Source organism: Meles meles, chromosome X (genome assembly GCF_922984935.1).
Source record: "Meles meles chromosome X, mMelMel3.1 paternal haplotype, whole genome shotgun sequence".
Lineage (NCBI taxonomy): Eukaryota > Metazoa > Chordata > Mammalia > Carnivora > Mustelidae > Meles > Meles meles.
The window spans coordinates 10,031,688-10,055,540 of NC_060087.1; the positions used below are offsets into that span (position 1 = coordinate 10,031,688).

General features: G+C 42.0%; 1 protein-coding gene across 6 annotated transcripts in view; it reads left to right on the top strand.

Annotated features, from left to right (window-relative positions):
* Nucleotides 1–23,853, top strand: part of OFD1 (OFD1 centriole and centriolar satellite protein) — a 46,717-nt gene that overhangs the window by 651 nt on the left and 22,213 nt on the right. For all 6 annotated transcript variants that reach the window (XM_045994905.1, XM_045994904.1, XM_045994902.1 and 3 more), the window contains exons 2-8: nucleotides 23–121; nucleotides 4,874–5,074; nucleotides 8,707–8,775; nucleotides 8,863–8,890; nucleotides 19,398–19,505; nucleotides 21,266–21,402; nucleotides 21,724–21,897. In XM_045994905.1, the coding sequence (XP_045850861.1) occupies nucleotides 29–121; nucleotides 4,874–5,074; nucleotides 8,707–8,775; nucleotides 8,863–8,890; nucleotides 19,398–19,505; nucleotides 21,266–21,402; nucleotides 21,724–21,897 (810 nt within the window). In that variant the 5' untranslated portion in view covers nucleotides 23–28. The remainder of the gene's footprint in view (nucleotides 1–22; nucleotides 122–4,873; nucleotides 5,075–8,706; nucleotides 8,776–8,862; nucleotides 8,891–19,397; nucleotides 19,506–21,265; nucleotides 21,403–21,723; nucleotides 21,898–23,853) is intronic.

A 23,853-nucleotide genomic window follows, 5' to 3' on the forward strand; every position in this document is an offset into this window, starting at 1 on the left:
CCGTAACCATTTTTTCTTCCAGTTCACTATGCGCCCCAAATCTGACGTGTTGGGTCAAGATGAACTGCGAAAAAAGCTCTACCAGACGTTTAAGGATCGGGGTATACTGGACACGCTCAAGGTATCCGTTTTAGCCATATCTTTTACATAACTTTTACAAGTTAACCTGTAACACGCAGTCCAGATTTAAAGACATTCAAGTCTTGGCTTTTAAAAAAGCAAGCCATAGTTTGTAGTGCTAAGTTACAATTTTAGGTACCTCTGTAACTCTTTGTAACGGAATACGGAAGTCTTAAAAATGGTTTAGAGTTTGAGTGGTCTTAAAAGAGCATATTCAAATCATAGGTTTATTGGACTGATATTAAGGTGGTAGTGGGTAGCTTTGTAAACGGAACACATTCTAGTAAAGTTGGGCCTGGTTTATAAATCTGGTTTGCAAGTCCTGAATTAAGTGGTTTTGTAATCGCACTCGCTTTTGGATGAAAGAAATAGACACCATATGGAAAACAGTAGGTGAACGATTTACCGGAGAGTAATTTGGGGAATGGGAAATTTCTTGTTTAAAATATATTGAAATGTATAAATAGTTGGGCCGCAGATACTAGTACACGTATGAACAGCAAAGAGTAGGGTTAGCTCAAATGTTTTTATTACTGTATACGTTTCAAAAGTATATTTTATATTTAAAATGTCCAATTAAGGGGGCACCTGGGTAGCTCAGTCAGTTGAGCCTCCAGCTCTTAGTTTCGGCTCCGGTCATGATCAGGGTTGTGTGCTCAGCCCATAACCAGCTCTGTGCTGGGGATGGGGCCTACTTAAGATTCTGTCTTTTCCCCTCCCTCTGCCCCTGCCCCTCTCCTTCTCTTTAAAAGAAAGTGTTGAGGGAAAAGTGAGCTTTTAAAAAAAGTTTTCTCTCTCCCATTGTTTTGGTAACTTAAATCTTGAGATTAATCTGAAAAATACAGAAAAACATGGAGAAACATCATTGCTAATACAGCTAATAATTGGCATAAGTGTCTTTTTTTTTTTTTTTAAGATTTTATTTATTTGACAGAGAGAGTAGGCAGAGAGGCAGGCAGAGAGAGAGGAGGAAGCAGGCTCCCCGATGAGCAGAGAGCCCAACTCGGGGCTCAATCCCAGGACCCTGGGATCGTGACCTGAGCGGAAGGCAGAGGCTTTAACCCACTGAGTCACCCAGGTGCCCCCCCCCCCACCTTTTTTTAAAGTAGTCTCCATTCCCCAATGCAGAGCTCAAACCCACAACCTGGAGACCGAGAGTCCCATGCTCCATTGAGTGAGCCAGCCAGACACCTCTCCTTTTTAATCTGATATTATATGGTGAACATTTTCCTGTGTCCTTCAGAGTTCCTTGAAATCCTCATTTTCAGTGGCACCAGGCTTGTTTTTGAATGTATGGGTGATTTATGTAGCAGTTCCCTGTTGAAGATTTACATTATACCCAGGCCGGCACATTCCTTCATTGAATCTCTCACTTTTTGCCTAGTCTAGGTTAAGTGACATTACTGAACCAAAAGCCCGAGCTTTGTTTGTTTGTTTGTTTTAAGATTTTATTTGACAGAGCAAGAGAGCACAAGCAGGGGGAGCAGTAGAGGGAGAGGGAGAAGCAGGACCCTGACCCTGGGATGATGGCCTGAGCCAAAGGCAGATGCTCAACCATCTGAGCCATCCAGGTCCCCCTGAACTTTTTTTTCTTAAACATTTTATTTGAGAGAGAGAGTGGGCGGGTGCCAGAGCAAGGGGAGGGGTAAAGGGAGTGGGAGACGCAGACTCCCCGCTAAGCTCAGAGCCCTATTGGGTTCCATCCCAGGGATCTGAGATCATGACCCAAACTGAAGTCAGATGCTTAACTGACTGAGCCACGCAAGGGCGGAGCTTTAAGGCTCTCAGTATATGGGTCTTGTTCTAGATTGTTAACAGTATATACTCCACCAGCAATTTAATAATGCTTATCTCTCCAGTGATACTATCATGACATTTTTTTTAAACATTGGAAAATCTTTAATATCCATTAATTATTAATGAGGTTGCACATGTTTTCTGGCCATGGGTATGTTTTCTGTGGATTGGCAGTTTATGTTCCTTGCCTGTTCCCCCCGCCCCAGTGGTGTTTTATTAATGTATAAGATTTCTTTTAATAGGAACTTAATTTCTTTTCCAATTTTGCAACCATACTTTATCTTGATATTCAGTTCTAATTTGGTTCTAAATAGTGATGTACATTTTTAATATGGTCAGATCTATTTTTTTTTGCTCATTATTCTCAGTTCTCTAAAAGAACAAATCCTCTATTTTTTAAAAAGGTTTTATTTATTTATTTATTTATTTCAGTTAACTCTGTAACCCAGTCGGAATTAATTGTAGTGTAGAGTGCATTAATATGCTTTCTAATGTGGAATGATCCTTGGATTCCTGGCCATGGCATACTTTCTTTTACTATGTTTCTGAATTAGATTTGAGAGTGTTTTATTTGTAGTCACAAATGATACTGATGTATCCTTATCCTTTTTAAGCTGTCCCTGTTTGGGTTTGGTATCAGGATTATGTTACCTCTGTTCACTTTACTAATGTGTATCTTCTAGAGAAATACTGTTTCCTTTGTGTAGCTGGCTGTTCAGTTATGTTATCCCTGCTTTATCAGTGGCAAGACAAGATTTTTACTTACTAAGTCTGAGCTAATTTGTGTTTTCTCAGTTCAGTGACGGTGGCCTGAATGAGTTTTAATTTTTTAAATTCATTGAGGGGGTGCCTGGGTGCCTCAGTGGGTAAGCCTCTGCCTTCAGCTCAGGTCATGATCTCAGGTTCCTGGGGTCGAGTCCCACATCAGGCTCTCTGCTCAGCAGGGAGCCTGCTTCCCCCTCTCTCTCTGCCTGCCTCTCTACCTACTTGGGATCTCTGTCTCTCTGTCAAATAAATAAAATCTTAAAAAAAAATAAAACATAAAATTCATTGAAATTTTTAATGGCCTAATTAACATTTTATTTGGGTATTTGCAAAGACTTTCTGGTGAAGTACAAAGTCTGGTATCTATTAAATGGAATGTATTAAGTCTTTCTCCTTATTTTGAGTCTGCTCTTAATTTTAGAGAGAGTTGTGCTGAGGCTACACAAGTTTCTTCTCTTCCAGTCCCCCCCCCCACCCCCCGCAACAGTTATTGGACTTACTTCTATTTTAGGAACATTATTCTGAATGGATTTCCCTCTTTATATTGGCTGCTGGAGAGTCCCAACCAGTTGTGGGATTCCTTCCAGCAAGTGCTGGATGGTTTGCTTTTTGTGTTTGTTGAGGTGGGGATTCACCTGTAAGGTCCTTTGCTCCACCCCCCCCCCCCCCACTTTCTTTTCTGCTTCTGTCACTCTTTTTTTTTTTAAGATTTTATTTATTTATTTGACAGAGAAAGATCACAAGCAGGCAGAGAGGCAGGCAGAGAGAGAGGAGGAAGCAGGCTCCCTGCTGAGCAGAGAGCCCGACGTGGGACTCGATCCCAGGACCCTGAGATCATGACCCGAGCCGAAGGCAGCGGCTTAACCCACTGAGCCACCCAGGCGCCCTTCTGTCACTCTTCTAAATCTTATCATATTTCAGTATTTGTTTTCAAGACACCCTAAGTCATTTTATTAAGCTGAATCTAAATATATTCTTTAGTTGTTACAAATTTAATTAAAGCACCTCTAAATTTTACTGGTGGAGAATGCTATAAGTTCTCTCATTTTATTTCAGTTACTGAATTGTACTAGATGAGGCAGGGCATGCGTATTCTGTTAAGTGTAATTGTCTTTTTTTTTTTTTTTTTTAAACTAGGAGACTTTAAAGATTTTTATTTATTTATTTGACAGAGATCACAAGTAGGCAGAGAGAGAGAGAGAGGAAGTAGGCTCCCCGTTGAGCAGAGAGCCCGATGTGGGGCTTGATCCCACGACCCTGAGCTCATGACCTGAGCTGAAGGCAGAGGCTTAACCCACTGAGCCACCCAGGCACCCCAACTAGGAGACTTTAGACCTATACTAAGGCCTATTCTATACTGGTAATTATGTACTGTTCTACTCTTGAGCTAAAGGATAGAAAAAGGTATAATAACTCCATTTGTTTCTTGGCTTGTATTCTGTTCATATGAATTCATTAGGTATCATTTACTGCTGAACTCCATGAGTCTAGGCAGTGTATTCTTAAACTCAGCCCAAATGTATGTTTTCAGATGATATGCAAAATAGACTAGAACAAATACCCAGTAGTCTGAGTAAGTTGGGGAATTTTGTTAAAACCCAGATGAGTAACGGTAGTGTTACAACGTTGAGAAAATGACCCACTTTACACTATCATTTTCTCACTTATGAAATGTAAGAAAGTTATTATACTTCAGTGTCTTGAGATGTAAATACTGTATGCAGATGTATATCTTAGTATATTTTGGAGTTTACCGATTTCTCTCTTGCATATGTGATTTCCCTTTTGGGAACCCAGTTTTGTTTTGATCAATATGCCCAATATTTTCATATCGTTTAGCAGCCCACAGAGAGGTGAGAAGGTGCAAAATTGTCTCCTGCACTTGATACCCTGGTGAAAAGCTGCTGAAATGGGTTCCTGGGGAAGTGAAGTTAGAGTATGCTCACATTCTGGCGAGCCACGTTCCAAGTTAACTTGGAAGTTGGTGAAAATGAGTTTTTTCCAGAACTCAGTGGGCTACTTGTGTCACAGGGTTATCTAGGGAATGGTTGCTAGCTTTTGGTCATGGGTCCAGAACCATTCTGGAAATAAGGATGCTAATTCATATATAGGTCTGTGTATCTCCGGTGAAATAATCCTGCTGAGTTTTTTTCCCTTTTTTTCATGGTTTTGTTTTGTTTTTTTGAGCTAGACACACCTCCGCAACCAGCTAATTCACGAATTGATGCAGCCTGTGTTGAGTGGAGAACGGCAGCCCCGGTCCATTTCAGTGGAAGGGAGTGCCCTCTTAGTGGACGCTTCTAACTGTCTAGTAGCAGATCACTTACAACGATGTGGCTACGAGTATTCACACTCTGTGTTCTTTCCGGAAAGTGGTTTGGCCAAAGAAAAGGTAAAGTTTTCCTTTTCTGTTTTTGAATTTTCTATTACCAGGTTTTTTCCCTGAGATAATGGGAAGTGCCACACCCTAGCGGCATATTCCGTAGCGAGTGAGGTCCATTTCTCAGTCATCTTTGAATTCACATCGTACATCCAGTCACGTAACAAAGTGGAAATACTAAAGTTGATTGTTACCAATTCCTTGGAATCTCGATTAGTCTTTGGTGAAATTGTGATTTGTAGAATGACTGTTTTGGAACTAGAATTGAGCTCCCATTCGGTGTTGTCTACTAAGACTCACAGTCATCATTGATGTTGAATCTGTTGTAAGGTTGTTACTGTACTGGTCACAGTGCGGGTGTTACCTGTATTACAGATGAGGAGCCAGCCTCCGGAGAGGCGAGGTACTTTGCTCAAGGTCACATGATTTGTAAATATCAATGCAGGGCCATAAATCTAGATCTCTAAAACGTGTTGTTCTTACTATGTTAAAGTCTCTTCAGATATTTCTGTTCCTTAGAACTACACAAGGGAAATGAGGGATACAATAGTTTTTAAAAATCTATGGAATTCTTGGGGCGCCTTGGTGGTTCAGTGGGTTAAGCTTATGCCTTCGGCTCAGATCATGATTTCAGGGTCCTGGGATCGAGCCCCGCATAAGGCTCTCTGCTCAGCAGGGAGCCTGTTTCCCCTTCTCTCTGCCTGCCTCTCTGCCTACTTGTTATCTCTGTCTGTCAAATAAAATCTTTTAAAAAATAAATAAAAATTAAAAATCTATGGAATTCTCAAATTCTAAAACACCTATTTTTACCAATTTTCTAGTTGTGTAATGTTTAACAGTGATGGGCGAGAAATCTAGTCACACTTGATTATTTTTTTAAAGATTTATTTATTTATTTGACAGACAGAAATCACAAGTAGGCAGAGAGGCAGGCAGAGAGAGAGGAAGGGAAGCAGGCTCCCTGCTGAGCAGAGAGCCCAATGCAGGGGTCGATCCCCAGGACCCTGGGATCATGACCTGAGCCGAAGGCAGAGGGCTAAACCCACTGAGCAAGCCAGGCGCCCCAACACTTGATTATTTTAAAGGCTGATACAGCTGACTTTGCCTATTTCTTTTAGTAGACTTAATTTTTTTTAAGCAGTTGAGATTCAGAGCAAAGTTGAGCAGAAAGGAAGATATCCTGTATACTCCCTGCTCCCACACATGTACAGCCTCCCCTACTAGCAACATTTTTTATTATATACTTGATTTTTTTTTTTTTTAAGAGGGAAGTGGGAGGGAAGCCTGGGTGACTTGGTGGGTTAAGATCTGCCTTTGGCTCAGGTCATGATCCCAGGGTCTTGGGATTGAGCCCCGTATCAGGCTTCCTGCTCAGTGGAGAGCCTGCATCTCCCTCTGCCTGCTTGTGTTCTCTCTCTGTGAAATAAATAAATAAAATCATTACCCCCCACGAAAATAAATAAATAAAGAGGGAGGTGGGGGGGCGCACAAAGAGGAAAAGAGAGAATCTTAAACAGGCTCCATGCCCGCTGTGGAGCCCTCACCAGGACTCGATCTCCTGACCCTGGGATCATGACCTGAGTTGAAATCAAGAGGCAGATGCTTAACCAACTGAGCCACCCAGATGCCCCCATTATATACATTTTTAAAAAAAAAAATATTTATTTATTTGACAGAGATCACAAGCAGGCAGAGAGGCAGGGAGAGAGGAGGAAGCAGGCTCCCTGCTGAGCAGGGAGCCCAATGTGGGGCTCAATCCCAGGACCCTGAGATCACAACCCGAGCCGAAGGCAGAGACTTAACCCACTGAGCCACCCAGGTGCCCCCATTATATACATTTTTGCCATAGAATCTACATTGTCATATCTTATTACCTAAAGTCTATGGTTTATTTTTATTTACTTTTTAAAAGGTTTATTTGAGAGTGAGAGCAACAGGGAGCAGGAGGAGGGGTAGCGGGAAAAGCAGACTCCCTGCTTAGCAGGGAGCCTGACTCGGGCTTGATCCCAGGCTCCAGAACCATGAGCTGAGCTGAAGGCAGATGCTTAACTGTCTGAGCCACCCAGACACCCCTAAAATCCATAGTTTAACCCTTGGTGTTGTTTCTCTATTTTTATTCTTTATTTTGTCTATAATTGACTAAAAGTTCATATTCAGATGTTTTAAGAAAATAACAATGTTAGTATATGAAAATTCAAATATGCTATATTTATTTAACAATCAAATTTTATTTGTCAACATTAGGAGTTCTTGTTTGGTCCATCAGTCTTTTAAGTTTTGTTGTTTGTTTGTTTAAAGTAAGGTCTAAGCCCAAATGGGGGCTTGAACTCAAGACCTCAAGATCAAGAGTCCTATGTTCTACTGACTGAGCCAGCCAGGCACCCCTGAGTTTCCAGTAACATTTCACAATTTTGCTTATTGCATGAGTAATAGTCAGTTACACAGTTGTTACAGCAGTAGTTAATCTGGTTCACGTACTTAAAGGTTCTACTCTAAAATGCTATGCAGAGGGGCGCCTGGGTGGCTCAGTGGGTTAAGCCTCTGCCTTCGGCTCAGGTCATGATCTCAGGGTCCTGGGATTGAGCCCCGCATCGGGGCTCTCTGCTCAGCAGGGAGCCTGCTTCCCCCCCCACCTCTCTGCCTGCCTCTTTGCCTACTCGTGATCTCTGTCTGTCAAATAAATAAAGAAAATCTTAAAAAAAAAAATGCTGTGCAGAGTATTTTCTATAAAGGACAACCACTTGAAAACCTATCCATGTTCTCAGGGTAAACTTAGTAAGTGATGAATATTGTAGTGGAAATATATATTAAGAATAGCCACCCAAGGGGTGCCTGGGTGCTTCAGTTGGTATCTGCCTTCAGCTCAGGTCATGATCTTGGAGTCCCAGGATCGGGTCCCAGCATCGGGCTCCCTGCTTCGCGGGGAATCTGCTTCTCCCTCTGCCCCTCACTCTGCTTACTCTCTCGCTCTCTCTCAAGTAAATAAAATCTTTAAAAAAAACAAATAGCCACCCAAAATGTTTATGACTATTTTAGGTATGCTTTAGTTATTCATTCTGGTAATGACAGTAAAAGTTTATTTATATTTTGAAGCAGTAATACTTTAAAGATTTTTATTTATTTATTTGACAGACAGATCACGAGTAGGCAGAGAGGCAGGCAGAGAGAGAGGGAGAAGCAGGCTCCCTGCTGAGCAGAGAGCCCAATGTGGGACTCGATCCCAGGACCCTGAGATCATGACCTGAGCCGAAGGCAGAAGCTTTAACCCACTGAGCCACCCAGGTGCCCAAAGCAGTAATACTTTAAAAACTTTACTGCGTTTGAAAGACCCTGGAATTCACACACGTATTCACTGGCTCATCACCTGTTAGAGTGTTTGTAATCTGTAAGGCATTAACCATTTAGACATATTAGACCTATTGTCTTCAGTGTGTAATATTTGGAGGTTAATTACGTGATCAAGAAAAATATTTCATCCTTGTGACTTTAATATGTTATCAATAGTATAAGAAAGTACTTCAATTTTATTTTAGCATGATCATAATATTTTTTAATTTGGTCTGAACCATGATTCTTAGTCTTCAGAAATGTCTTAGTTTATCATTTAAATAATGATGTAAAAATATGTCTAACTTTTCTTTAAGGTATTTACTATGGAAGATCTGTTACAACTCATTAAAATCAACCCTGAATCCAGTCTCTACAAATCACTGGTAGGATTGTTTAGTTTTTATAACCTGCTTTGGTCTGTTAATTGTAACTGAACAGTTGAATAAAGATAAAATATTTTCTTTTAACAGATTTCAGGATTTGATAAAGAAAACAAAGGTAGGAGTCTTCATCTTTGTCGAAAATAGCAACATTTTTGTCATGTACTTTTTCCTGTAAAACTATGAAAGAAATAATATTGTGGGGTATGAGTAGGGAATTTAATAGGAATTTGAGTTTCCATGCTGTGACAGTATCTTACCTTCTTACCTAATATTTTTAAAAGATTTTATTTATGTAATCTCTACTCCCAACATGGAGCTTGAAATCATGACCCTAAGATCAGGAGTCACACGCCCCAATGACTGAGCCAGCCAGGCACCCCCAATACCTTACCTTTTAAATAGAACAATTCATCTATTTTGACAGATGTCAATCACTTCCCTAAATTCCACTCTTCTTAATTGCCCTCAGATACCAAAAAAACCTCAAAACTATAGACAGAAGTTGATAGAAATGATGTGAAAGCTGCATTTTGTAAAGATACCCACTGTTGGGAACATTTCCACACACACAAACTAACAATTTTAAGGCTAGATGTCTTTAGTCTAGATTTCCCCCTCAAGTACAGTTCCTAGATTCTTAATATTTGCTTAAAGAATGAAGTATCGGGTCAGTATAAGTGTTACATATGTACTTTTTATTAAGTGTTTATATGAGCCTGATAAATTGCTTTATTCTTGGGCTTGATAATAACCTTCATAGAGTCCATAACATGCCAGACCATGAGCTAGACTTGGCAATAGACTTTGTGGCATGAAGTTAAGCTGGGAACTTGGATGAAATGCATACTCTTTAGGTCTGTTGTCAATAATCTGTAATATTACATAGTGGCCCTTTTGTGTTGGTGAGCTCCAGGATTTTGTCTGTTGCCAGTATTGCCACCATCCCCAGTAGGGCATTCACTGAGAACTTGACTTTCAGCAAACATTTGAGTACTTAGTTTCTGCCAGCCATTAGTCTATGACTTAATTGCCTCGTCTCTTGGGAGTAATGTTAGCAGAGGACGAGTAAATCAGATCACAGGACATTCTGGAGTGCCTGCAAAGTAGGTCATCCGTACTGAGCTTTGGTATGGCAAGTGATCCTATATTCGGTATTCCAAGATGGGGCTGTCTAATGTCAATTTCCTGTAGTGATGTGGGGCACCTGTGTCTCTGCTGTCTGATATGGTCGCTGCTAGCCATGTGTGGCTGTTAAACATTTGAAATGTGGCTAGTGTAACTGAAGAATTGAATCTTAAGTTTAAATAGCCCCACACGAATAGTGCTTATCCTATTGCCCAGGGCACGAAGATCTAAGGGATATAGCACTTATCTGTACCTTAACTCTCCTATCAGAAGGAAACTCGGGGCCCAACAGGATATTAGGAAATAATCCATTTATTACAGGTATTTCATATTCTCTTGAAAAATAGTTTTTCACCTTTATCCACTGTCCAAATGCTTCTGGTTTGGAAAGACATGTGGTTAAAAGCTCTTCCCGGCTTCACCCAGCCTCCTAGTATAAGTTCTGAAATTCAGAAAAACTGCATAGTAGGCAAGTCAGGCATCCTCATGGCAAAATTTGGGTAGAACTCTTTGCTCACACTAAAATAGCTATTGTTAAAATGAAATAATTTTAAAAATTCATGGCTTTCAGTTAAGAAATTGAGAACATAGAAAACACGTAGGAAGATAATTTGTGTTTGTTGTCTAGGCCCTAGCAGAGACCTGTACATAGTTTTATTTTACTCTGTCTGTCTTTCGAGGGTGCTGGGTTGTTGAATGGCTGTAGTACTTTCCCCCTAGATTACACTTACCCATCCTTTCCATCCCCATCTTCTCAGAGATAATAAAGCTGTGTAGAGAATTTGGATGAGGCAGAAAATTTAAACATTGGCTCTTTATTTTCTGGAACTTAAAATCTCTACCTATGATGGTTAAAACAGTAGCTATGTATATCAGTGGGACAGAACAGTGAGCCCAGAAATCAGTCTACACAAATACAGTTGACCCTTGGACAACACAGGGGTTAGGGGCTCTGACCGCCCCCACCACCGGGGCCGCTGCACAGTCCCAAATCCACTAGAATTGTTGACTTCCCCAAAACGAATAGCCTGCTGTTGACTGGAACCCTTACTGATAAACTGTCAACACATATTTCGTGTGTTAAATATATGATATACCATACTGTCAAGCTAGAGAAAAACCTGTCATTAAGAATCAAAGAGGGCGCCTGGGTGGCTCAGTGGGTTAAAGCCTCTGCCTTCAGCTCGGGTCATGATCCCAGGGTCCTGGGATCGAGTCCCGCATTGGGCTCTCTGCTCCGCAGGGAGCCTGCTTCCTCCTCTCTCTCTGCCTGCCTCTCTACCTAGTTGTGATTTCTCTCTGTCAAATAAATAAAATATGTTAAAAAAAAAAAAAAGAAAGAGAAAGAGAAGATACATTAGCAGTACTGACCTATATTGATTGAAAAAAATCCCCATGTAAAGCCCGTGTTAAGAGTCAACTGTATAGTCAACTGATTTTTGATAAAGGGTGAAGGTATTTCAAGGGAGGAATGATGTCTCTTCATACGTGGTGCTGGAACAATTGGACACTCATACACAAAAATGAACCTAGACACAGACCTTCTATCTTATATAAGAATTAAAATAAATGGTAGATCTAATTTGAAGTATCAAACTATTAAACTTATGTCAGAAAACATTAAAAAATGTATGTGACCTTCAGTTTGGTGATGAGATAGAATATTAAAGGCATATATATGAAGAAAAAAATGGACCAGTTAGACTCTATTAAAATTGAAAACATCTGCTCTGAAAGACACGGAGCATGAAAAGACAAGCCCCGGACTGGGAGAAAATATTTGCAAAGGCCTCATCTCCTAAAAGACATATCAAAAATATACAAAGAACTCCGAAAGAGACAACACAGTTTAAAAATAGGTAAAGGATCTGAACAGACAAGTCACCAGAGAAGATCTAGAGATGGCAAGTAAGCATACAAAAAGATGCTCAATGGTACTTGTTATCAGGGCAGTGCAAATTAAAACAACAAAGAGATCTCCCCATGCCCCTGTTAGAATGGCAGAAATCCAGCCAGACCTTACAACACAAGATGTTGGTGAGGATGCGGAGCCACCGGAACTCCCATTCATTGATAGTGTCACTGCAAAATGCTGTAGGCATTTGGGGAGATCGGTGGTTTCTCACAAAGCTAAACCAAGTCTTGCCATACCATTGGACAGTGATGCTCCTAGTTGTTTACCCAGCTGGCTGAAAAACTTAGGGCCACATAGATTCCCAGACAGAAATGTTTATAGCAACTTTACCATAATTGCCAGAAATGAGGAGCAGCCAAATTGTCCTTGAGTAGGTGAATGGGTAAACAAGCTGTGGTACATCCAAACAATGGAATAGCGTTTGGCTCAAAGGAATGAATTGTCAGTCCATGCCAAAACAAAAGCTGGGGCACCTGGGTGGTGCGGTTGGTTAAGCGTCTAACTTTTGGTTTTGCTCAGGTCATGATGTCAGGGTCTGGGATGGAGCCCTGTGTCAGGCTCCTTGCTCAATGGGGAGCCTGCTTTTCCCTCTCCCTCTCCCCCTCCCCCCTGCTTATGCTCGGGTTATCAAATAAAGTCTTTAAAAGTTTGAAAAAAAAAAAAAAGCAAAACTATAGAGCTGGTCAGTGGGTTGGTGGTTGCCAGGGATTTGGAGGGAAGGGGTGTAGGAGGTTGAATAGGTGAAGCATAGGGGAATTTTTAGGGTCCTGAAGGTATTTTGTAGGATACTGTAATGGTAGGATATATAGCTCTAGATATCGGTCAAAGCCTGTAGAACTTTATAGTACAAAGGGTGAGCCTTAATGTATGCAAATTTAGGAGGTCAGGTGATCCCAGGATGGACTGCAGACTGTGACCAAACCAACTAATAACCTCACCGGAGGGGATGGGGAAAAAATAAACCCTGAGCTTGACCAGCTTTGGAAATGAAACCGAGAGGCTAAAAGCAAATGAAACTGTATATAGGCCCCACGTTCAGGGTGATAGTTATTTCTCATGGAGGTACTGGTTAACAGTTTGGAAACCACTGTACATGTGTGCTGGAACCGCACAGTTAACCAGATGGGTAGTAGAGGGTGAGCGCCAAGTTTCTCAGCGTTTGGAGAGTGCAGCTTCACCGATCAGCAAGGGGAAGAGGCTGGGATGATCTGCGTGGGAATGGATTTGTTGGAGCCCTCAGGATAAGCTCAAGTTTAGCTTAACACAGATGCAGAGGATATACAGAGGTATTTACAGATACGTGTCTACACAGGTTAGTGGAACACTTATATTTCCTTGTTCTGGAGGCTGAGAGGGCCTAGAGGCAGTGACACCCCAGTAGCGATGAGCATGCCTGGTGCCCCGTTTGGAGCACTCCGATTTGGATTCCAATACCATTCTGTAATAATAGGAGCCAAGGCTGCCGGGAGCAATGGCTGATTCCAGGACTGGGGCAGAGAGCATACAAGATGAGCCTGGATCTTTCATAGTGCCAGATGAAAGGAAGGGCTTAATTAAAAAAAAAAAAAAAAATCCACTGTGAAAGACCTTCCAAAGGCCAAAGCTAGGACAAATGGAGCAACAAAATAAAATATTGGATTATATAAAAATGTTACATGATCACAGAGGAGTTGAAATACAATGTGTAAAATACCCCTGGGTCCATACCAATGTAAACGAATGCTTGGATAATGAGAGTGGAGGATTCCTTCTTAGAGGCGAACTAATTAGGGGCCCTTGAATAGGACTATGGGACTGGGAAAAGGAGACCTAGAACGAGTGAGGGGGAAGAGCACACCTCGGAAAATTATCTACTGCAAGGATTTCGAACATTTCTGCAATATGCCTGCCTTTTCCCTAAAGGCAGAACAGACACCCTGAGCATAATTGTAGCAGGAAGCTGTGAGGAGACGACAGGAGGACTGGGAGGAAAAGGTCTGGAGATTAGTGGACGAGCCCAAGAGGAGTTGTAAGCAATGGCTATGAAAGAACGGAGTGTAGGTCACATTAGAGGAGATGAGAAACAGTAGATGTTAAAAAGTCTTCAGAAAAGGGAAAAAACAAAAAGGCCTTTAACTTGGCTGATACAAAAGCCAAGTCCTTCCAGCTGTTTTAAGGAACAAAAAACTTCTAAACGTATACTCATGGTTTAAAAAAAAAGTTTCAAACTATTCAGAAGAGTATAAAGTGAAAGAAGAGCGGAAATTGCTGCCCGTATTCTGTAATCTCCCTTTCCGCTGGTACATAGAGTGAATAGTCTGTCCCGCCAGAGTTTTGTTGACGAATGTGAAAGTCTGTGTGATCAAAACACACACCTAATCGTAAATGGGATCGTATTATCCTGTTTGCCAATTTGCTTTATTCACTAATACTTCTTTGTATATTCAGACTGATTTTTTTTTTTAAGATTTTATTTATTTATTTGACAGAGATCACAACTAGGCAGAGAGGCAGGCAGAGAGAGAGGAGAAAGGAGGCTCCCCACGGAGCAGAGAGCCCGATGTGGGGCTCGATCCCAGGACCCTGGCATCATGACCCAAGCCGAAGGCAGAGGCTTTAACCCACTGAGCCACTCAGGTTCCCCAGACTAAGTATTTTTAAAGAACGTATTTAACCCCTATTGGTGGAGATTTTATTGTTTATTGTTTTGCCACTGGAAGCAATCGGTGTGTACAGCACACCGTTTGTGCGCCTCTGGAAGTACAGCTGTGTCAGCTTAGGGAAGCGGAATGATGAGGTCAAAGGGCATGTGCATTTGAGCATATACAGACCCCAACAAAATTCCCTCCCAAGCGAACGAGCATGTCTATTTCCCCATTCTCCTGTTTGGAAGAAGTTGACTTCAACCCTCATGGATGACTTTGAGAGGTTCAGGAGTTCAGTGGGGGAAGTCACTGTGCATGTGGTAGAAAATGGCAAGACAGCCGGAATTGGAGCCCGAAGATGGGACTGAATTGCTGCATTCTCAGGGTCAGACTTGAGCAGATGGGCTGCTGCTTACCGATGAGCAGAGGAAATGGTTTCCTGTGATGAAATCTACTGGCGAAGATGCCATGAAGGTTGTTGAAATGACAACAAAGGGTTTACATGAGTACATAAATGTAGTGCCGGGTTTCGAGAGGATTGACTCCAGTTTTGAAAGAGGTTCTATTTTGAGTAAATCATGTGCTACAGAGAACTCGTGGAAGGAAGGGTCAGTGTGGTTGACTTCACCTTTTTCCCGCTGTTGGCCGCAGCCGCCCCACCCCCAGCAACCACCACCTTGATCAGCTATCAGCCATCAATGCCGAGGCAAGACCCGCCACCAGCCAGACTGTGTGTGACTGGCCGAAAGCGCAAATGATGGCCAGCATTTTTTAGCAGTATTTTTAAATTAAGATAAGTATGTTGCTTTTCTTTAGACATAATGAATGCTACTGCACACTTAGCAGACTCGAGTATGGTGGGAATATTACTTCTGTATATACTGGGAAACATTCATTAGACTTGATTCATTGTGATACTGTATTGCACTGGTCTGAAACTGAAGTGGCAGGATCACGAAGGTATTCCTGTTTGTTTGTTTGTTTTTGATGGATGTGCCCCACTTAATTTAATGCCGTAATTGATGAATCCAGCAGCATTATGGACAATGCAATCATGAACATTATTTTATGTGTGTATATATATGTACACACACACACATACACACATGTATATATGTATATATATATACGCACATTTTTTAATAAAAATGTATTTGTGTAATAATACAAAATGCAGAAATTACAGCGTGGTGAAACCATCAAAAAATAAATGTACCCAGGAAATACCTGCCAGCACAAGAAATAGAACAGTGGCAGCATCCCGGAAGCCTCTCTTGTATTCCCAATCACTATGCTTTCCGTTTCTCAGTCTTCACTGCTATTCTGATACCTAGCACCGGGGATTATTAATGCCTGTTTTTACACTTTATACGCGTGGACTCCTGCAATATGTTATGAGTATGGCTTCTTTCTTTCAGCGTTATGACATTGATTCAGACTGCTTTAGCATTGGTTTGTTCATATTAATTGCTATGTATTATTTCATTGCCCGAGTATACTGTTATTTTTTAATTCAGTTATTAATATAGTGGTATATTAGTTTCAGGTGTACAGTATGATGATTCAACAGTTCTGTGTATTTCTCAGTACTAATGTAACAAGTATACTCCTAATCCCCTTTTTCTGTTTCACTCATCTCTCCACCCACCTCCCCTCTGGCAACCATTTGTTCTCTGTATTTGAATCTGTCTCTATTTCCTTTGTTTTTCATTTATTTCTTAAATTCCCCATGCAAATGAAATCATATGATAATTGTTTCTCTGACATTTCACTTAGCATTATACCCTGTACATCCATGTTATTGCAAATGGCAAGATTTCATTCTTTTTAATGGCTGAGTGACAATTCCATTGTGTGCCTATCTTCTTTATCCATTCATCTATTGTGGGGCACCTGGGTGGCTCAGTAGGTTAAAGCCTCTGGCTCAGGTCCTGATCTCAGCGTCCTGGGATCGAGCCCCGCATCAGGCTCTCTGCTCAGCCGGGAGCCTGCTTCTCCCTCTCTCTCTGCCTGCCTCTCTGCCTACTTGTGATCTCTCTCTCTCTCTGTCAAGTAAATAAATAAAATCTTAAAAAAAAAAAAAAAAGAAAGCCACTTGAGTTGTTTCTGTAACTTTCTTGTTGTAAATGAAGCTGCAGTAAGCAAAGGGGTGCCTAGATCTTTTCAAAATAGTGCTTTTGTAGGCTTTGGGTAAATACCAGTACTGGAATTACTGGATCATATGGTGATTCGGTTTCTAATTTTTTGAGGAACCTCCATACTATTCCCCATAGTGGCTGCACCCGTTTGCATTTGCATCTGCAGTGCGCTAGGGTTCCCTTTTCTCCACATTCTTGCCAACACTTGTTGTTTCTTGTGCTGTTGCTTTTAGCCATTCGGAGGGGTGTACAGTGAGAGCTCCTTGTGGCTTTGTTTGCATTTCCCTGATGATGAGTGATGGTGAGCATCTTTTCATGTGTCTGTTGGCCATCTGGATGGTTTTGGAAAGATGTGTATTCAAGTCCTCTGCCCGTTTATTTATCAGATCATCCTGTTGTGTTGAATTGTGTAAGTCCTTTATAGATTTTGGACTTTAATCCCTTTTGGGTGTATCATTTGCAAGGGTTTTCTGCCATTTGGTAGGTTGCCTTTTTGTTTTGTTGATGGTTTCCTTTGCTGTGCAAAAGCTCATTATTTTGATGTAGTCCCAGTGGTTTAATTTTGCTTTTGTTGCCTTTGCCTGAGGAGACCTGTCTAGAAAAATGTTTCTACAGCTGATGCCAGAGGTATTACGGCCTGTGTTTTCTTCTAGGAATTTTATGGTTTTAGGTCTCACATTTAGGACTTTAATCCATTTTTAGCCTATTTTTGTGTGTGGTGTAAGAAAGTGGTCCAGTTTCATTGTTTTGCATGTAGCTGTCCATTTGTTGAAGAGCTTTACTTTCCCCATGATATATTCTTGCCTCCTTTGTTGTAGGAGTTCATGTTTAATTGACCAATAAGCATGGGGCTTATTTCTGAGCTCTCCTTTGGGTTCCATTATCTATGCGTGTGATGTTGTGCCGGTACCATACTGTTTGGATTACTGCAGCTTTGTAGTGTATCTTGCAGTCTGGAATCGTGATACCTCCGGCTTCATTCTTCTTTCTAAAGGTTGTTTTGACTCTTTGGGGATCTTTTGTAGTCCATACAAAATTAGGATTATTCTAGTTCTATGAAAAATGCTGCTGGTATTTTGATAGACATTGCATTGAATCTGTAGGTTGTTTTGGTTAATTATGGACCTTTTAACAGTACTGGCTCTTTCAGTTCGTGAGCATGAAATGTCTTTCCATTTGTGTCAGCTTCAGTTTCTTTCATCAGTATTTTATAGTTTCATAGTGTAGATCTTTCTGCTTCTTCATTAAGTTTATTTCTAGGTATTTTATTTTTGGTGCTATTGTAAATGCCATTATTTTAATTAAAAAAAATAAACCTACTTTGTTGAGAGAGTTTTATCATGAATGGATGTTGTACTTTGTTAAATGCTTTTTCTTCACCAATTAAGATGAGCATACGGTTTTTATCTTTTCCATTATTAATGTGATATATCACCTTGATTGATTTGCAGATATTTGTACCACACTTGTATCTGTGGAATAAATTGCACTTGATCATAGTGAATAATTTTTGTAATGTTGGATTCGATTTGCCAGTATTTTGTTGAGGATTTTTACATCTGTGTTCTTCAGAGATAGTAGCCTATAGTCTTTTGTGGCTTTTTGTTTGGTTTTTGCCTTGTTTCGGTAGTGTCTTTATCTGATTTTGGTATCGGTAATTCTGGCCTTGTAGAATGAATTTGGAATCTTCCCTTTCCCTCTGTTTTTGGTAGTAGTTTTGTCTTTATTTTTTCAAAGATTTTATGTATTTATTTGAAAGAGAACGAGCACGGGCAGGTGGAGGGGCGGAAGCATGGAGCCCAACATGGAGCTCGATCTTAGGACCCTGGGATCATGACCTGGACCAAAGGCAGAGGCTTTAACCCACTGAGCCACCCAGGCACCTCTGTGCCTGTGTTTTTAATCTTAGCAATCTTACTGGGAAAATATAGTTTCTCTGTTGTAATATTTTGCATTTATTTATAATTTTGTTCACGTTTGACAGTTAAACTTTTTTTGGTGTAAACTTTGTCCATGTCTTATTCCATTTTTCCATTTGTTCTTACTGGTTGTAAGAGCTGTTTGATATTACAAAAATTAGTCCTCTGTTTCTATATTATTACCGCAAATGTTTTTTTCCAGTGTATCACTTGTCTTTTGACTTCATTTCATGCCGTATAGGTTTCTGATTTTTACGTTTTTAGACTGATATTTATCCTCATTGCTTCTAGGTTTTGTGCCATGTTTGCAAAGGCCTTTCCTTAGAAATTATTCTTAGAAGATATAGAATGGAGAAAAGGATGATGTTTTATTTATTTATTTATTTTTTTAAATTTATTTATTTATTTTTTAAAGATTTATTTATTTGACAGAGAGAGATCACGAGTAAGCAGACAGGCAGGCAGAGAGAGAGGAGGAAGCAGGCTCCCCGCTGAGCAGAGAGCCCAATGTGGGGCTCGATCCCAGGACCCTGAGATCATGACCCGAGCTGAAGGCAGAGACCTAACCCACTGAGCCACCCAGGCGCCCCTATTTATTTTTTAATTTTTCTTTTTTTTTTAGGATTTTATTTATTTGACAGACAGAGATCACAAGCAGGCAGAGAGGCAGGCAGTGAGGGGGAAGCAAGCTCCCTGCTGAGCAGAGAGCCCGAAGCAGGGCTCGATCCCAGGACTCCATGATCATGACCTGAGCGGAAGGCAGAGGCTTTAACCCACTGAGCCACCCAGGCGCCCCAAGGATATTGTTTTAAAACCAAGATTATATAAAGAGTGACTGAGCAATGGTTAAATGAAAGAAATTGGTGCCGTGAAACTATATTATACGCTTTGTGTCTTTTAGGTTTTCTCATGCAGTTTTTAAGAGAATTGGCAGAATATCATCAGTCCAAAGTGAGCCGTGATATGGAAACACAGACAAATGCAACATTTCCTAGCAAAGACTCTCTTGGTAACTCTAGCCTTCTTTCAGAATTTTAATTGTTCTGTTCAAATGACAGTGACTTGATTTACTATATTATGAGCTTGTTCCTTGACCGGGAGGGATGCAGCCCACAGGTGGTGGGGGGGCTCGTTTCCTCTGGCATCACTGTGGGAAGGGACCGGAACTTCTCTCCAGTACTGCTCCCTCCCCTTGCGACCGCTCAGGCTGCACCTTCTCTTCTCAAGGGGACTCCAGAGGCCCATGTTCTTCCTTGTGTGTTGCATTCAGCCTCTCTCAACTGGCAGGTTCTTCCCTGCGTCTCATCTAACTTTATAGCCACTACCTGAGAAGATCCTAGACGACTTGCACTGTAGAAAACTAGAGAAGTTAGTGGTGTATCACTTCAGTTTACAGTTGAGGAAATGGGGGTCCACAGAGGAAGAGCAACTTGGAAGCAAGTCTGGGGCAGAACTGATCTTCGAGTCCAGGTTTTCTGAAATTGTGTGATTAATCGATTTCTTGGCCCTTCCCGAGTCTTAAGGAGTAATGGTGCTTTTAACCTGTAAGAAGCTAAGCCTATAATCTGTAAAGTTACACTGTATAACGAGGCCTTTACTTTATTTTGGCCTAGGTTTTATTCCACTGGGAACAGGGTATGTGCTTATTCTAGAGCAGTGCTGTCCAATAATATGAGCCACATGTGTAATTTTTAATGGCCTAGTAGCCATAGTAAAAAAATAACAAAAACAAAACAAAACAAAAACCCACAGGTGACTTTGTTTTAGTATTTTTTTTAACTCAGTATGACCCAAATATTCCAACATGTAATCAATATTAAAAAAAATAAAACTAATGAGATTAGTTTAGATAAAATTTCTATGTTCAGTCCTTAAAATCTGGTGTGTCTTTTACACTTAGAGCACATGTCAGTTCAGATGGTCACATTTTGTCTGCTCAGTGGCCTCATGCGGCTCAAGAGTCCTGTATTGGACAGTAACAGTCACAGAGCATTTGGAAAATACAGAAAGGACAACGGAAAGTATGTCTAAAATTCTCTAAAGGGATGAACACTGCTGGGACCTCTGCCAGCCTTTACCTCGTATATCATCTTTGGTGGGTGTTGGTGGCGGTCCTCTAGGTCGAGGTTTGCATGCCGTGTGGCTCGTGCTGGTCTGCAGTTGGTTTGAGGGCTGTGCAGACTGGAGAGGGCAGGAGACTGCGGGACAGTCCGTGGGCCTGGTCTTGGTCCCCGTTAGGCCGTCACGTAGTTGCTTAGCCCTCTAGGACTCACTTAAACTGTAGGGGGGCACTTTCCTTTCCTGGAAAGCAGAGGAGTTCAAGTACATGGTCTTTGTTTATTTTAAGGTCAGTGTTCTGAACATGTGAGTCACACCTTTAACCAAAGTCCACTGAAAGTGCTAGAAAGCACTTGGCACTTAGGGACTGGAAAGAGAAGCCAGTGTTTTCTGGCTTATACTGTACGCTTTGCTTTCTTCGCCCCTGACATTTCAGGATGAAAAATTTCCAACCCACAGAAAGGTTGAAACAGTTGGATGCTGAACACTCGTGTACCTAGATTCTCCCAGTAAATTTGTGTGATACTTGCTCAAGCCCTTGTCTGTCCCACCCGTTAATCCATCTTAATTTTTTGATGTTTCACAGTCAGTGGCAGAGATTCCCCACACTTCCCCCTAAGTGTACGCTTCGCTTTTGAACAGAGCTCTAGCCTCGTGCTCACCTGACCGCGTCTCTCTATCCTAACTTCCTGTGTTGTTGTCTTTTAATAGTGAAAAAGCTTCAGCTCATTGATGATCAGTTTGCTGATGCTTACCCTCGGTGTCCCAAGTTAGAATCTTTAGAACTAAAGTTAAATGCATATAAGAGAGAAATAGAACAGCAGCTTCGGGAAGAAATGTGTCAAAAGGTAAGCTGTATCTTGTTGCTCTTAGCAAGGGTGATACTGGTGCTTGTCTTTAATGTCTTAGTCTGAAATATAAGGGAGAAAATGTGGAATCTTTATTAATGAATGTGATAAACTGTTGCACGTATGATTCTTTCTAATTAATATCATTTTTGGGTGCTTTTTCAATGAACGTTACAGGTACAGTGAATGAGAGGAAACTAAAGATGAGTTAAACTGAATGTATTTAAGTGTAGCATTCGTGTTAACCCCTAACTATCAAGAGAGAAGTTATTTCTTTAGTGTAGTTATTGGTATTTACAGTTATTTGTAATCAATTGGCAGTTTAAGTATTTTAAAGATACGGAAATAGCAAAAGTTAAAATGGAAGAGAAAAGAAAGGCTGAGAGGGAATTAGCTGAGTTCCGGAACGAACTGGAGCGAGCTTGTCAAGCAAAATCTGAAGTCCTCATTTCTCGGGAAAAGATGGCCCTTGAGAGAATTCAGAAGCACCAAGAGGTAACATTTTAAAATTATTTACTGGGTGTCTGTTTCCTGCAGCTCTTAGTAGAGGGGCTCAAGGTCCGAGACTGGGATGGGACAGTCGGTCAGACAGGACAGAGCCCTACAGGAGTGCTAGGGATTGGGCCCAAGGGCACAAGTAGAAGGATCGGCCTATAAGCGATATGCAGACTTCATTCCTACGAAATTGCTGGAAGGAAAGAACTGTGAGTGCAAACATCCACGTGGGGGTTGTGAGAAACTCACACTGAATAAGCTCCGTCCTCTCGGGCGGGTTTGAGGGTTGGGGGGGCAGCTTGCAGAAGAGGATCAGCAGGTGCGGAATGGCTGTGTCGGGGGAGAGGCAGAGCAGCGCCCCGAAGCAGACAGGATGGCCGGCACCATGTTGAGGGCCCGGCTGAGAGGGGCAGCCTGCGCCTGATATCGACCAAACCAGGCGCTTGTGGGCGATTGTCCTGTTCCAGTTCTTGGGAGGCCTTGTAAAGTCAGCGAGGGTAGAAAGAGGTCCTTGTGGAGTGGAGCTTTATAGAGCTGACATGACTTGGCTTGACAAAGGCAGCCTGTTTAATTGAAGATTTGGGGGTTCATTGGGGTGGTGAAGGGAGCCAGTAGGGAAGCTGCTAACCCAGGGGAGAAGGGAGGGCCATGTGGCAGTGTCTGAGACCTCAAGGACTAGGTCTGGGGCTACCGACAGGAGGACGGATAAGTGTGGGCCAAGAGGTTAGGGTTTCAGGCCGACTGGCAACAACACGCTGGGTGCCGCCATTGGGTCAAAGCGTGGGGTTCCCGGAGTAGCGGAGTCCAGGCCTGCCCAAGTCAGCCAGGTGGCTGTTTGATCTTCTCTCGCGGAAAGTGATGGGGACGGGAGGTGGAAAGGTGGTGGCGTGGCAGGAGGCATGGGTCCATTCTTGTAGGAAGATCCAGTTCCTTTCGCGAGGGGCTGTCTCCTGCCTGGATTGGGACCACTGAATTTCCTGCGTCCGGCGGCAGCTGCTGCCGTCCGGGGCTCTTGATCGGGGCTTCGCTTCACACCCCGTCGGCTCATGCTGACCGCACCCCTGTATGATTTTGTGTACCATTTCTGGTGATTGGGCTCCTCCAAAAATAAATGTGGGCAGCACCGTCTTTGAGATGATTGGATTATGTTTAGATAAATAACGGCATCCTCAAGTCAGGTGACTGACTCGTTCAGCCCAGTCGGTTACCAGACCAGAATGTTCATTTAGTTAACTGTTGCTCTGAGGGCTCTGGACCGGAGGGCCCTCCTCACGCACAGCATCGTGTCTTTCTTCCACCACCCGGGATGCCCTTCTCCTTCAGTCTCTGATGAAACGCTCTTGGCCTTCAAAATCCAGCCTGAATGTTACCTGTTTGTGACGCCTTCCCTGGTCTACTGACCCATTCGGCTGCGACTCCAGCCGGCGTCTTTCTGTAGTTCGGTTATAACATCCTCACGGCATGGTCTGATTATTTCTCTCTCCCTGCCTAAGCCGTGACTCTTGGAAAGATGGGACCTGTATCTCTGTGTCTTTCTCTGGCCAGCTCCGAGAGTGCTGTTTGACATAGGCTAGGAACTCTGAGAAGCCTCTTGCTCAGTGAACGCACAGATGGAAGTGTGGCCCGTTCCTTCAGCTTGCTGCTGCCGAGTCACCGTGACAGGAACGGGAACTTCCCGATGGCAACAGAACCGGGAGCATTCTAGTCTTCTGGAGCTTTATTGCTAAATACACGTTTTGTCATTCCTTTCCTTGCTGAAGCACTTAAAAATTTTAAGTGTCTGAGAGATATGTAGAATAAATAGACGAGGGATGTTAGGCATACAGGCTAACGGAGTTTCACAGTCATTGAAGGAGGGAACACGTGTTTGCGTGAGGAATTAGGCAAAAGCGTACCTCCAGTCGGAGCCTCTTGATAGGGAAATTGTGGCACCAAATGTCTGGAGTTTGTTCTCCG